Source organism: Mandrillus leucophaeus, unplaced genomic scaffold (genome assembly GCF_000951045.1).
Source record: "Mandrillus leucophaeus isolate KB7577 unplaced genomic scaffold, Mleu.le_1.0 Scaffold81, whole genome shotgun sequence".
NCBI classification, from domain to species: Eukaryota; Metazoa; Chordata; class Mammalia; order Primates; family Cercopithecidae; genus Mandrillus; species Mandrillus leucophaeus.
The window spans coordinates 3,495,301-3,509,133 of NW_012108808.1; the positions used below are offsets into that span (position 1 = coordinate 3,495,301).

At 41.1% G+C, this 13,833-nt stretch overlaps 1 protein-coding gene across 1 annotated transcript in view; it reads left to right on the top strand.

The window, feature by feature from the left end:
• ANXA10 (annexin A10) overlaps positions 1-13,833 on the top strand; it is a 103,616-nt gene that overhangs the window by 48,381 nt on the left and 41,402 nt on the right. Inside the window, exon 3 of the mRNA XM_011967790.1 lies at positions 1,205-1,299. Coding sequence (XP_011823180.1) covers positions 1,205-1,299 — 95 coding nt within the window. The remainder of the gene's footprint in view (positions 1-1,204; positions 1,300-13,833) is intronic.

Genomic DNA, 13,833 nt, shown 5'->3' on the forward strand with positions numbered 1-13,833 from the left:
TTTTTTTGAGACAGAGTCTCGCTCTGTTGCCCAGGTTGGAGTACAGTGGCATGATCTCGGCTCACTGCAAGCTCCGCTTCCCGGGTTCACGCCATTCTCCTGCCTCAGCCTCCTGAGTAGCTGGGACTATAGGCGCCCTTCATCACGCCCGGCTAATTTTTTGTATTTTTAGCAGAGATGTGGTTTCACCGTGTTAGCCAGGATGGTCTCGATATCCTGACCTCGTGATCTGCCTGTCTCGGCCTCCCAAAGTGCTGGGATTACAGGCTTGAGCCACCGCGTCCGGCCTCAGGCTCTTTTTTGACTCCACATGAACTTTAGGATTGTTTGTCATAATTCTATGAAAAATGACACTGATAAGCTGATAGTGATTGCATTGAACCTGTAAATTGCTTTGGACAGTATAATAATTTTAGTGATATTTATTCTTCCAATTCATGAGCAGGAAATAATTTTCCATTTGTTTGTGCTATCTATGATTTCTTTCAACAGTGTTTTGTCGTTACCCTTATAGAGATCTTTCACTTCCTTGGTTAAATGTATTCCTAGATATTTTATTTATTTTTGGTAGCTATTATAAATGGAACTGAGTTCTTGATTTGGTTCTCGGCTTGATCATTGTTGGTGTATAGAAATGCTGCTGGTTTTCATATGTTGATTTTGTATCCTGAAACTTTACTGAAGTCATTTATCAAATCTGGGAGTCTTTTGGAGGAGTCTTTATAGTTTTCTATAAGATGGTGAGATCATATCATCAGCAAACTGAGATAGTTTGGCTTCCTCTTTTCCAATTTGGGTGCTTATTATTTTTTTTCTCTTGCCTGATTGCTCCAGCTAGGACTCCCAGTACTATGTTGAATAGGAGTGGATAAGGAAATATCCTTGTCTTGTTTCTGTTCTCAGGCAGAAAGTTTTCCCTGTTCAGTATGATGTTGGTTGTGAGTTTGTCATATATGGCTTTTATTATTTTGAGGAATGTTCCTTCAATGCCTAGTTTGTAGTAATAGCACTAAACTAGGAGATAGGAAGGATCCAGGCTTCATCAAGCATCATTACATGATTTCCAATTTTAGTTAAAATTGTTCCCTGCTGTAAAATACCATCAGAGATAATGCTTGCATACTGGTTATGATTGTTAGATAATGGATTCTTCCCAACTACAAAGTAGCAACTTTACTAATCTTCAAATATTATTCTTTTCCAGACTGTGACAAAGACATGCTGATCAACATTCTGACTCAGCGCTGCAATGCACAAAGGCTGATGATTGCAGAGGCATACCAGAGCATGTACGGCCGGGTAAGGTCACTTTATCTTGACCTATTTCTAGGGCAATCGCCTGAGAACTAACCACACTCGCGGATAATAGGTATTATTTTTTTTCAATCTCACAGATTGCTGATATCTCAGACATCATTATATGTCAGAAACAGTTCATATTCCTCTAGCACGTTTCGAGGAATAAAATCTATATTATGAAACAAATATACATGTGAGATATGTTCATAATCACACTGATCAGTGACCACAAGTTCTTTCCCCAAAATCATTCAGTGTCCCCAAATGAAAAGTTTTGATAACCTGACATTGCCAGTGGGTCCAATTAGGCTTAAAGTGTTGTGCTGGAAACGCGCCTGTGTAGAGCTTTAGGGAAGGCATATAAAATACTAATGATCACCAGGTCAAAATATAACAGCTTTTCCTACAGTTCCTGCAAGTCCTCACCCAGCTCTCAACCGAAGTGAATTCTCTACTAGCTTTTCCTTTCACCAGCATGCAGCTATGGAGACCATTAAAAAAGAATGGCAGTTTAACAATAGTTTAAGGCAATAAAACTATCCATAGTGTTTTAAAGTAATCACACTCTAATTTCAAAGCAAGTACCATTAAACATTCCTTGCTTTTGTTATGCATTTAAAGCACAAATTCAGAACAAAAGCTCTTCAGGCCAAAAGTGCCTGAAACAACAATTCTTTCTTCAGCTGAGCTTTATCCATGAAACACTCGCCTAAAAATTTCTCTGTAGAGTTAGTCCATGTAAATTTGCTCCACCTCTAAACCCCAGTCTTTGCACAACTATAATAGATGAAATAAAAGATATCCCTCAGCTTTAGGTTGACTTAAGAATCCAAAAGCTACTACCAGTAGTGACCTTAGTTGAATTAAGCCAAAGTAGAAGAGCAGTTATACCTTCTTTTCCACATAAACTGTTACCTCAGCCTATGTTCCACTGACACCAGTACTAGCTTTCTTCTGAAAGAGAATATAAAAACTATAAAAGTTGTATCATTGGTAATCTAACATTGTTTTAATATGCATAGTGCTGTAAGAAATGTCTTTTTTTTTTTTTTTTTTTTGAGATGGAGTTTCACTCCTGTTGCCCAAGCTGTAGTGCAATGGCATGATCTCGACTCACTGCAACCTCCACCTCCTGGGTTCAAGCGACGCTCCTGCCTCAGCCTCCTGAGTATCTGAGATCACAGGCATCCATCACCACGCCCAGCTAATGTTTTGTATTTTTAGTAGAAACGGGGTTTCACCATTTAGCCAGGCTGGTCTCCAACTCCTGACCTCAGGTGATCTGCCCATCTCGGCCTCCCAAAGTGTTGGGATTACAGGCGTGAGCCACCATGCCCAGACAAGAAATGTGATTTTTAAGTACTTTTCTTTTAACCCAAAGTTTACATACCTTTTTGCTTTTTACATATCAGGTTAAATTTAGCCTGAAAACATTACTTTGTCAAGCTCTACAAAACTATGCTAAACCAGATTAAAACAATTTTAAAATGAAGTACTTACACTCAAGGAATTTAAAATCTACTACAGAATTTATACTCTAGTGAAGAACTTTTCACTGTACATATAAAGTCTCAGTTTGTTAAACCCTCAGTTTTGCTGAATAATTCATACCTCCTGGAAAACCTTGGCTCATACACTAAATTGCACTGCCTGGAAAACTGGAAGTCACGTTTGCCTCTTTCCTCTGAAATACCCTTGTCATTTGCAGTCAATTAGCAAGTTCTGTAAATTATTTCTCTTCACACATTTCTCTCTTTAAACTCACTTACACAGTCTTGATTTAGATCTTCATCATTTTGTGCCCAGGCTAATGCTGAAACTCCTAAATGGTCCTGTCTACCCCTAGTCCCTTCCCACTCCAGTCTATCCCCAAACTGTAGCCAGAATGACTCAAAATCTAAATTTTCACACATCACTTTGTCACTTTAATCCTTGAATGTTTATCTTGTTTCTCCCTACAAATATCCGCGTTTCCATGCGTTACTCAAAAGTATGGGGAATCCTCAGTCCTTAGTCATCTTGGGAGTAAGATAATGGCCAAGTGACAATTCAAAGACAGCAGAAATCTTTACTTGAAGGGAAAGAGGGAGCAGAGAGTTTATTCAAAGGGACGGGACACTCTGAAAGATGAGGCAGAGCAGGCTGCTGAAAGAGAATGGGCCAGCAGAGTCCTGGGTTGGGTTTTTACAACGTTGGATTTTTCTTCACGTTTCCCACTCTGTCTCCGCTCTGTCTCAAGTCTCTGCCTTTTTTCTTCATCTAGTTTTTCTCCTTCTGCCATAAGCCCTTGCCTTTTACCTGCCTAGTTTCCACCCCAGGTTTGCGGGGCCCTCACTTACTACTAGTCGGTGCGCATGCGTGGGCCAGGTGTTGGATACGAATTCTATCTAATGGCTGCGTTGCTCATTACCGCCACCCCAGGAAGGTCTTACAGCAGTCAAATTTGTACTTGTGCCTGTGTATCTCTTAAGAATTTCTTCTTTGCCCTTTTTCTTTCTTTCTGCTCTCAGTTGACTAATTGTCCACCCATTCCAACATTAGAGACGCTATTAATATGTAAATGGTGGGTGGTCCCTTGGACCTGAGACTTCCCAAGCTTTTCCTTTCTCAAAGGCTCCCAACCTGCTCATGTCTAGCCATCTGCCTACATGTATTCCTACACATGGAATAAACCTAATGCCTTCCCAGGGCGCACAAAGCCTTCCTTGCTTTGTTCCTGCTCTCCATCTTCATCCCTCTCCCCTTCCGTAACACAGCGTTCACCAGCAGCCAGATGGAACTGCTCTACTTGTAGTCCTTCGAATTCACCATGGCTGCCCCTCACCTCCAGTCACGTTGTTTTATCTATCTACAATAACCTGATTTCAATACCACATGCTGGACACCTATCATCCTTCCAGGTACTGGACACAAGACCTCATAGCCCCCCACCAGATGGAGTGGAACAGACTTGGGCTGCTAATACATCCTTTTTCTAACTTCCTCACAGTAACTAATGACACCTCTGTGAGTTTGTTTGTATCTGTTTCACTTTACCACAGTCTAAAGCCTTGAAAGCTGGGATGGTTCTTGTTCATCCTAGAGCTTACCACAAATGTCTGTCTAGCATACCAAGATTGCTTAATTAATGTTTACTGAATGACACCGTAAAGGTGCATCTAACTGCAGTTCCTCCGATAAGACACAGGCAGGCTTTGACTGCTCCTGGAAACCTTCGCAGTCTGTCAGGCTCACCCTCTGCTCTGTGTTTCCTGCTTGGTTCCAAGAGGTCTTTGTGCATAATGCCACTGGGTTGTGCTGGTTCACTTTTACATCTTGCCAAGAACACTGTCATCTCCTGGAAAAGCAGGGATTGTAATATTTGCTGCTCTCCCTCCAGAGCCCAGCCTAGGTCTGGCATAGAAAAGGCATTTCGTTTACAGAATCAGTGCATCTAAGGCATTATGTTCTGCCTATTTACTTTTTTTTTTTTTTTTTTTTTTTTTTTGAGACGGAGTCTCGCTGTGTCACCCAGGCTGGAGTGCAGTGGCGCGATCTCGGCTCACTGCAAGCTCCGCCTCCCGGGTTCACGCCATTCTCCTGCCTCAGCCTCCCGAGTAGCTGGGACTACAGGCGCCCGCCACCACGCCCGGCTGATTTTTTGTATTTTTAGTAGAGACAGGGTTTCACCATGTTAGCCAGGATGGTCTCGATCTCCTGACCTCGTGATCCACCCGCCTCGGCCTCCCAAAGTGCTGGGATTACAGGCTTGAGCCACCGCGCCCGGCCGCCTATTTACTTTTTTTTTAAAGAAAAGGAAAAACATCCTTTCATTATCCACTCTGTAGTTAAAATGAATCTACGCCAATTGCCTAGATTTCTCTTTTCCCTCACTCCTTGCCCTGGCTGCCACCAGGTTAATGTCCCTGACCATCAGTAAGGTCTTCCTGACATCTACCACTGCTCACATTTAGGACTTCTTCTTCCACCTGGCCCAGGTGTATCTCCTGCTACTTTTCCCTTTCTGTGGTGAGAATGTATACATTAGCCCCTATGTTAAACAATGATATTTTAAATTTTCATTAACAAGAATAATCAAGAATTGACAGAATCATTTTCTTAGCTGCTGAGTGAAGTACAATTCTCAGCAGGCTCCATAAACACTTCTTACTTGACAGTTTACATTGGTGCAGAGTGGCTGAATTTCATCAGCTTTGCCTCACCTATTGCAGAAATTAATCCCTAGACTCAATTGAAAATCCACTTGGAATTCTACTGATTGACATATTTATCAAAGTAATTCATGAGGTCACTTCTGATCTTCCCCACCAAAGCAAGCGCTAGCTAAAAACAATGCAGTGACACAAGGCAACAATGAAATGCCCTTGTGAATGGGAAGAAGAACAAACAGACAATGATTCTTGAAGGAGTTCAAATTCAGCATTGATGCAATTCATTTTCTCATTTTTCATCTAAAACAGGGACTATCCAGTCTAAAATATGCTGGTTTCTGTCATTCATTTAACCCACTTTGTTGGTTAAGCAATTTAGTGCCCGGGCTGACTTGCCCAAAAGTAAAATTTGAACCAAGGTTATCTGACTATTAAATTGTTTCTTCCACAAGTTCTCAGTAATGCCCACTGTTCTCAATGGAGCAAACACTCAGGCTTACAAGGGCAGACATCTATACTGCGAATTCCCTCACGTCCTTCAAGGTTTTGCTTAAGTGTCAACTACTCAAGAGGGCCTAATCTAAAGTTGTCACTCACTCCAAGCCCTATGCTCCAGGTACCCCTCACCTGACCCACAGGAGGAAGTTCAGGGCAAGCCTATCATCTAACAGTCTTAGCCAGTGAGTTAAGGCAATCCCGAATGCCCTCTAAGGCCAAAATGGTGTGTGTAATTAGGTATTCTCTCTCCAGGTGCCAAGATTGTTGTTCTTTTTTTTTTTTTTTTTTTTTTTCCTTTTCTTTCTTTGAGACAAAGTCTCGCTCTGTCACCCAGGCTGGAGTGCGCTGGCGCGATCTCAGCTCACTGCAACCTCCGCCTCCTGGGTTCAAGCAATTCTCCTGCATCAGTCTCCCCAAGTAGCTGGGATTACAGGAGCGTGCCACCACACCCAGCTAATTTTTTGTATTTTTAGTAGAGATGGGGATTTGCCATGTTGGCCAGGCTGGTCTTGCACTCCTGACCTCAGGTGATCCACCCGCCTTGGCCTCCCAAAGTGCTGGGATGACAGGCATGAGCCACTGTGTCCAGTTGTTGTTCTTACTCTACCACTAGAAAATTGACCTGTTTCATTCCAGTAGGTGTAACTTCAGTTTTTTTCTATCATTTCCAACTTACACCTAGAACTTTAATATGGAATGGTCAGGTACAAGAGGGACAAAGCCATTTGTATACAGCTTCCAGAAAGCTATTATGTCCCACACATAGTGTACCGAAAACAATGATCCTTATCCTTATGATCTGGGGTGATGAGATTCCAGAGAGAATCCAAGTGACTGATCCAGAATTGAGTTTGAATTCCTATGTCCACTTTTGATTAGGCTGCCACCCAGAGAATAGGCCAACCAGGACACCCTGAGGTTGGTATTGTAACTGCCCAATGGTTTCTCCTTGCTCACTGACAAGACAGAGCTGATTTATCAAGACAGGGGAATATAAATAGAGAGAGTTTAATTCACACAGAGACAGCTGTACAGGAGACGGGAGTTCTATTATTACTCAAATCAGTCTCTCCAAAAACTTGGGGATTGGGGTTTTTAAGGATAATTTAGTGGGTAGGGGTCAGAAAGTGTGGAGTGCTAATTGGCTGGTTCAGAAATGAAATCATAGGGAGTCAAAGCTGTCCTCCACTGAGTCAGATGCTGGGTGGGGGCCACAAGACCAGGTGAGCCAGCTTATCAACCTGGGTGTTGACAGCTAATCCACTGAGTACAGGGTCTGCAAAATATCTCAAGCACTCAGCCTAGGTTTTATAATACTGATGTGGTATTGCTTCCCAGCCCTTTGGCTAAGATCAAGTGTATAATACTGATGTTTTCCTGAGGAACAATTTAGGGAGGTTCAGAATGTCACAGCCTCCAGCTGCAAGACTCCTAAACCATAATTTCTCATCTTGTAGCTAATTTGTTAGTCTTGCAAAGGCAGCCTAGGGGATTTGTTTTAGAAAAGAGCTGTTACTGTCTTTGTTTCAAAGTTAAACTATAACCTAACTTCCTCCCAAAGTTAGTTTGACCTATGACCAGGAATAAACAAGTACAGCTTGGATGTTAGAAGCAAGATGGAGTCAGGCCAGCTCTCTTTCACTGTAATTGCCTCAGTTGTAAGTTTTGCAAAGGCAGTTTCAGTATTAAGAGAAAGAAAGAAGCATCATGCTTAGAAAAGGTCAGAATGAAATCCCAAATTTTAAAAATAGGCTTATATGACCCTCTTCCTCCATCATGGTCGTTTTCCAAGAAACTGAAAGGAGGTTAATATTTTCCAGGAACTATTGAATTCCAGAACCAAACTTCCCTGCTAAGCTAAGTAGGCCAGACAAAGGTCAAGAAGATAGAGTCAGAAGTCTTACTGAGCTGATCAATTTGCAGCAATACCAGAAGCCTAGGGGTGGTGGAGAGCATCAAATACCTTGACTCTTAGTCTATTGTTGAGTGGCTTTTTTTTTTCTTTGAGACAGAGTCCTGCTCTGTCACCCAGGCTAGAGTGCAGTGGCATGATCTTGGCTCACTGCAACCTCTACCTCCCAGGTTCAAGCAGCCTCCTGTGTAGCTGGGATTACAGATGCATGCCACCACGCCTGGCTAATTTTTTGTATTTTTAGTAGGGATGAGGTTTCACCATGTTGGCCAGGCTGGTCTTGAACTCCTGACTTCAGGCGATCCACCCGCCTCAGCCTCCCAAAGTGCTGGGATTGCAGGCATGAGCCACCACGCCCAGCCTTGAGTGGCATTTTTAATAAAACTGCATGATGGTCAGACTTCAAGTAATCTAGAAAGCCAAAAACATGGCACAGATTATTTTCATGGGCCACAGTGATGGGCGAAAGTCAGCTGATTGAACTGAAACAGCAATATTGTAACTTGACAAAGTGTTATCATTTCTGAGGACCTGCAGGAGCCTATGAGGTGCTCAAAGTCTGAAGCAATCCATCTGCCAGAACTGCAGGGGCGATATCCTATGAATTGTGATTTCCTTTGCCAGGAAAAATGCAAGTCAACCTTTGACGAAAGTGACAAGATTGGCAAGTGGTGGTAACCTTGGCATCAGAAACATAGAATGCTTTACCACATGCCCAGTCTGATGATTAATCCAGGTAGCAATTGTGGATCTGAGCAATGCAGGCTGGATCAGCACCTGGATTCCAGTTGGTCTCATCAGAGAATCAGCCCTTACTGTGGACAGCTGCAAGAAGGACACAAAAGTTATCAGCACCTGCAATTTTTCCCCACAGACTACAGAAGGAAACTACTGTTTAATATGCAGTTTGTGTTTTTCCAAGAGTTAACCCAAAGAAAAAGCTAACAGCCCAAGAGTGAATAAAAAGATTGAGTTTATCAAGGGGAACACTGTTCAGAGCTGTGATAGCCTTGATTTCTGCCCATGGGGCAATAGTCATTCATTTTTGGTTCTGCACAGGTGTTTGTGAGTTGAGCAGCCACAGCAGCCCAGTGGACACTATCTGGTTTCAGCTCATCTGAATCGCCAGTGAACCAGGCCATGGCATTTAGGGCAACAGATTGAGGTCCCCATTGAAGCAGCAGCTTGCTGATTTCCCCAACAGTTTCCCCCAGAGGAATAGCTACCATTTTTTTTTTCATGTAAATGCAAGACACTGCAGGGTCCAGGTCTACTGGATTCTTCGATGTACCACTTCTATTTGACAGGTGAGACTGGCTGGTTTCCTTCCACCTTGCCACTCATTGAGTCCCAGTTGTCCTACTCCAATATGGGAATGTCAGGCATCAGGGTCACAAGGCCTGCATGGATCAGGCATTCAGTTTCTCTAAAAGTCCAATAGAGGCCAGTAGCTGCTTTTCAAAAGGGATATACCCAGAATTGTATCAGGAAGGCAACAAGTTTAAAACATCGAGAGGCATCTTTGAGAGACTGCTTTCCCTTGCCAGAGGCTCCAATCAGCAAACGATCTATCATAGAAACTTGTACCTGAAAGTGATCATCAGGCTTATGGGGCTTCATAGGTAGTAGCACTTCTTACATCTGCTGTTTTCCCATGGAAAGCATGCCCTCCAGTATTTAGGAGCATTCACAGAAGAAACAAATAAACATGAATACCAAGTACCTTCAACAGTGGAAGCTATACTAGTCTAAAGGTCTCCATTCATAAGGTTTTTTGAGTTTCCTTCTCCATTTCAAACCTTGCTCAAACCCATCCTTTGAATTGGGGTGTACTTTCACCGTGGGTGTACTTTCACCGATGATGGGCCCAGGTAGAATGGTGACATGGACACCCGCATCCAACAAATTCACATATCCTTCAGTCCTCCAGCTCCACAAAGGCAAATGTGCATGGCCCTAATCCACAATGGGAACAGGAAGATCTCTGTCCCACCTTCACTCACTTTTTTCCTGAAAGCAGGAGAAGTTGGGGTAGAGGGAAGGAAAAGATCAGGCGACGTGAGGGAGACAGTGGCTCTGCATCAGTCAGCATGGCACGTTGATTTCCTGTACAGTGGCTGTGCACACCTCAATCAAATGAATTTCCAATGGTTTTGGCCTGCACAACATTCTCCATCGGGGGCAACTTCATCATTACTGACCCTATGTGTTTCAGCTTTGTGGGCCCTTGAGTCAGAGGTCAGAACCACAGTTATTTGTGTCACAGTCAAGGGGTTTGACCCGTATGTGACTTTTTTTTTTTTTTTTTTTGAGAGGAGTCTTGCTGTATTACCTGGAGTGCAGTGGCACAATCTCAGCTCACCGCAACCTCTGTCTCCTGGGTTCAAGCAATTCTCTGCCTCAACCTCCTGAGTAGCTGGGATTACAGGTGCCCACCACCACATCCAGCTAATTTTTGTATTTTTAGTAGAGACAGGGTTTCACCATCATGGCCAGGCTGGTCTTGAACTCCTGACCTTGTGATCCACCTGCTTTGGTCTCCCAAAGTGCTGGGATTACAGGCATGAGCCACTGTGCCTGGCCATGACAATTTTTTTTAATGAGTCAGTCTTTGAAATGGACTCTATCTTACTTGCTAACCTATGTTCACAATAACATCTCTTATCTCAAGTTTTTTTCCTGTAATTGACATAAAAGCTGGGGAAATTTTCTAGGTGCATATAATTTTTGCCCAGTATTTTTATTCCACCTTGTTTTATACTCCCCCAAATTAGTCATTATTATGCCATTGTATAAGTTAGTGTTTCTTTAGTTTTATTTGTGATTGTTTATTTATTTGTATAGTTTTCTTCTAATACCCAATTCTATGTTTCTGATTTCAGTGTGATTTTTTTCAAAAGGACATTCGTTAACAGTTCCTTTTTTTCTGGAAATAACAAATGAATGTTAAATTATTTCAGTCTTTTCCTGAGAATATTTTTATTATTTTCTCATTGTTAAATATTAGTTTAGATAGCTATAGAATTCTGGGATCAATTCTAGTTATTTTTCCCCAAATCTTTGCAAATAAAACTTCAGTGTTTTTTGTTTGTTTGTTTGTTTGTTTGTTTGTTTTTCTGGCCCTTATCGATACTTCTGAGAAAACTCTTCTGACATTGAGAGGTATTATTTTGTTTGTTTTGGTCCTTTTTTCTATAGATTCTCTGTTATTCTCTGGATGCTTTTAAGATAGATTTCTTTATTTTTGGTATTCTGTAGTTTCACTGTGGTAGTCAACAGGCTTGTATATTTTTTGTCTAAATAACTGAGGATTTATATATTCTGGAAGACTGGAAATAATGTTTCTCCAACATTGTTCACATTCTCTCCTACTGTAAATCCTATTAGACCAAAGTCTGTCCTTCTAATTCACTCTTTGAAGTCTGTTAACTTTATGTTACCATATAAATACCGTATATTTCTTGTCTGCATATGTAGAATATTTTTGTCATTTTAAAATGTATTTTCCCAATGTACTGATTTCATTTTTAGTTTTTTATTAGCTACTCTTTTTAGTTTTTAATTTCTAGAATTTTATTTGCTTTCTTTAAAAAGTCTGTTAACTTTTTTCGTAGTATTCCCTCAGATTGTTATTAATGATCTCAAATTCATGGGGTTTCAATTTTGATTGTTGCAGAGTCCACTCTATCATCTGGGAGATGGGTCTGGTTTTTTGTTTCTTTAGGGAGAATCTTTTTCTGTTCTGGAGTGTCCGAGAATTTCTAAAGATTGGTTTTGCATTTGCTTCTTCTGTTCCACGAGAACCACCAGTTTAAGATCAGCTTTCATGATGATTTTTCTAAATGGAGGTCTCAGTTCATAGGAGTTAAATAAATTCGAGCTTCAAGCCCAAGGAAAGCACAGATCTATTGTTTCAGATTATCAGGGAAAGTGTTCTCCTACTCAAAGCCCAGGCAATGAGTGGTAAGCATGAGCTTTCTGCCAATCTTTCAATGCTGAATGATATTTTCTTCTAGTTCACTCTGCTCCTGAGGATACAACCCTTTGGGGATAGCAACCTCATATGGGAGGTTTCACATTTAATTCCCTGTGTTGCGTTGCCCAGTAAATGTTCTTTTCTCTTCATAGAGTGCCATAAATTAGGCATTAAAGCTCAAACCAAATAGTTCTCAAAACCAACCTCTACTTTCCCCAGTCACCTGCAGGATCATCTCCAAGGTCAGCTCACTTGCTTATCTTCTGGTTTTCATTTTTTCCCTGATTTTTACATCAAGCTGTTTCTCTTTCTTCTGAAATCATGTATACTGTTAAAAGTATTTTTGTTACTTTTTATCAGGTATTTGAAAGGGGAGAGTTTTAGCTTTAATATACTATATGTGTCTAGAAGACCAAAGTATTATCATTATTATCAGACAAAAAAAAAAAAACCCAAATTTCATTGAAAATTAAATCATAATGTAAACTGCAAAAATATCTGTAAAATGAAGTTATTCGAAAGAATTTTCTCTTACCACTGCAAAGTGACGAAGCAACTTGCACAAACATTTTTATAATACTGTCAACTGAAGAATAACAAGGTTCATGAATTTGGAAAGGGAAGCTTTATTTTTTATGAAAGGTTGTAGCCTGCAGGGTGGCCATTCTGACAGGCTGGAAAGCATGGTCTCCTGCCCAAAACTGGAAATAGACACTTTGATAGCCAGAAATAAGACAGGAATGTATGCGGAACAGGGTGGTTGAATATACATATTCAATGAGTTCTAGGAGTCATGAATATTTATGAACGGAGAAACATGCACATGCGCAGTTAAGCTTCACACCTCTGCACAGGACCCGTGTTCAAAACATGGTGGTGTTAGCATGTTGCAAGGGTGGATTGTTCAGCCCTCTGACACTGAAGGTGTCAGAAAACCCTCACTGCACATCCTCCGTAGACTGGCCAGAACCACTCAGTGGTCGATGGTCTCTAGCCAGGAAAGAATGCTGGCTGGTTGTTTTGTCTAAATCACAAAAAGGAGAGGCAGTGTGAGAGGGTTGGTTGATATCAGGGGTGGAGTAAGTCTTTCCAAAGGGCTGGTTTCTGGTTAACTCTTAGGAAAGAAAGGCAGTGAGCTAGAGAGGGGGTATCATAAGATGTATTCTACCTTCCATCCCATCTTTACTAGGAACTCAGTTTTCAAGATTGCTCTGGGGCCCCCTTGGCCAGGAAGTTGAGGGACTTAGGATTTCATTTTAATTTTTCAATATAATATAAAATTATGCAAGTATTTACATAGTGACCACTGGGGGAGGGAGATAGAATTAAGACAAATTGTAAATTTCACTTTATACAGCATGCATCATTGATATTTAAACAGCAAATAACATTTTAAATAATAATAGAAAAAGCCATATAAGTGAAAAGCATATGAAACTATTCCCCTGAGCTTATTCAGACAAGAAAAATGCTAGTCTTACTTCTATTTCTTGCCCCTGTTTATCCATAATAAGATAAAGGTAAGATGAATAAGAAATAAGAAAATGCCATTTTATTTTTAATTTAAATGGAGTGGTTAGAGTAGCTGCAGCAGGGGTAGTCTGCAGTTTCATTGGCAACACAACAGCTCAATTTGCAAAGCAAGTACTCATTAGCTTAATATAAGGCCAAGCTGTGATTCCAGCAGAGTCTGCTTTAGGGCAAGTCTTCAGAAAACAGGAAAGCAGAGGCAGTCAGGCTGGGGAAAGTCACGCTCCAAAGGTTGCATTTGAAAAGCAGTGTATGTATATAAGTCCAAGTGAGAATGTAATACTCTAATTAGAGAACCTATTTGAAGGCTCCACTCTGAACTTGCAATGTTTAGTTATTTAAACATATTATTCAATATTTATCTTCCCAACTGAAAGTAACACTTTCTTCTAGTGTCCTGATAATAGCCTGCTATTCCCATTACTTTAGCACTTACCAAATTTCGTATTGTAATTTAATTGTAATCC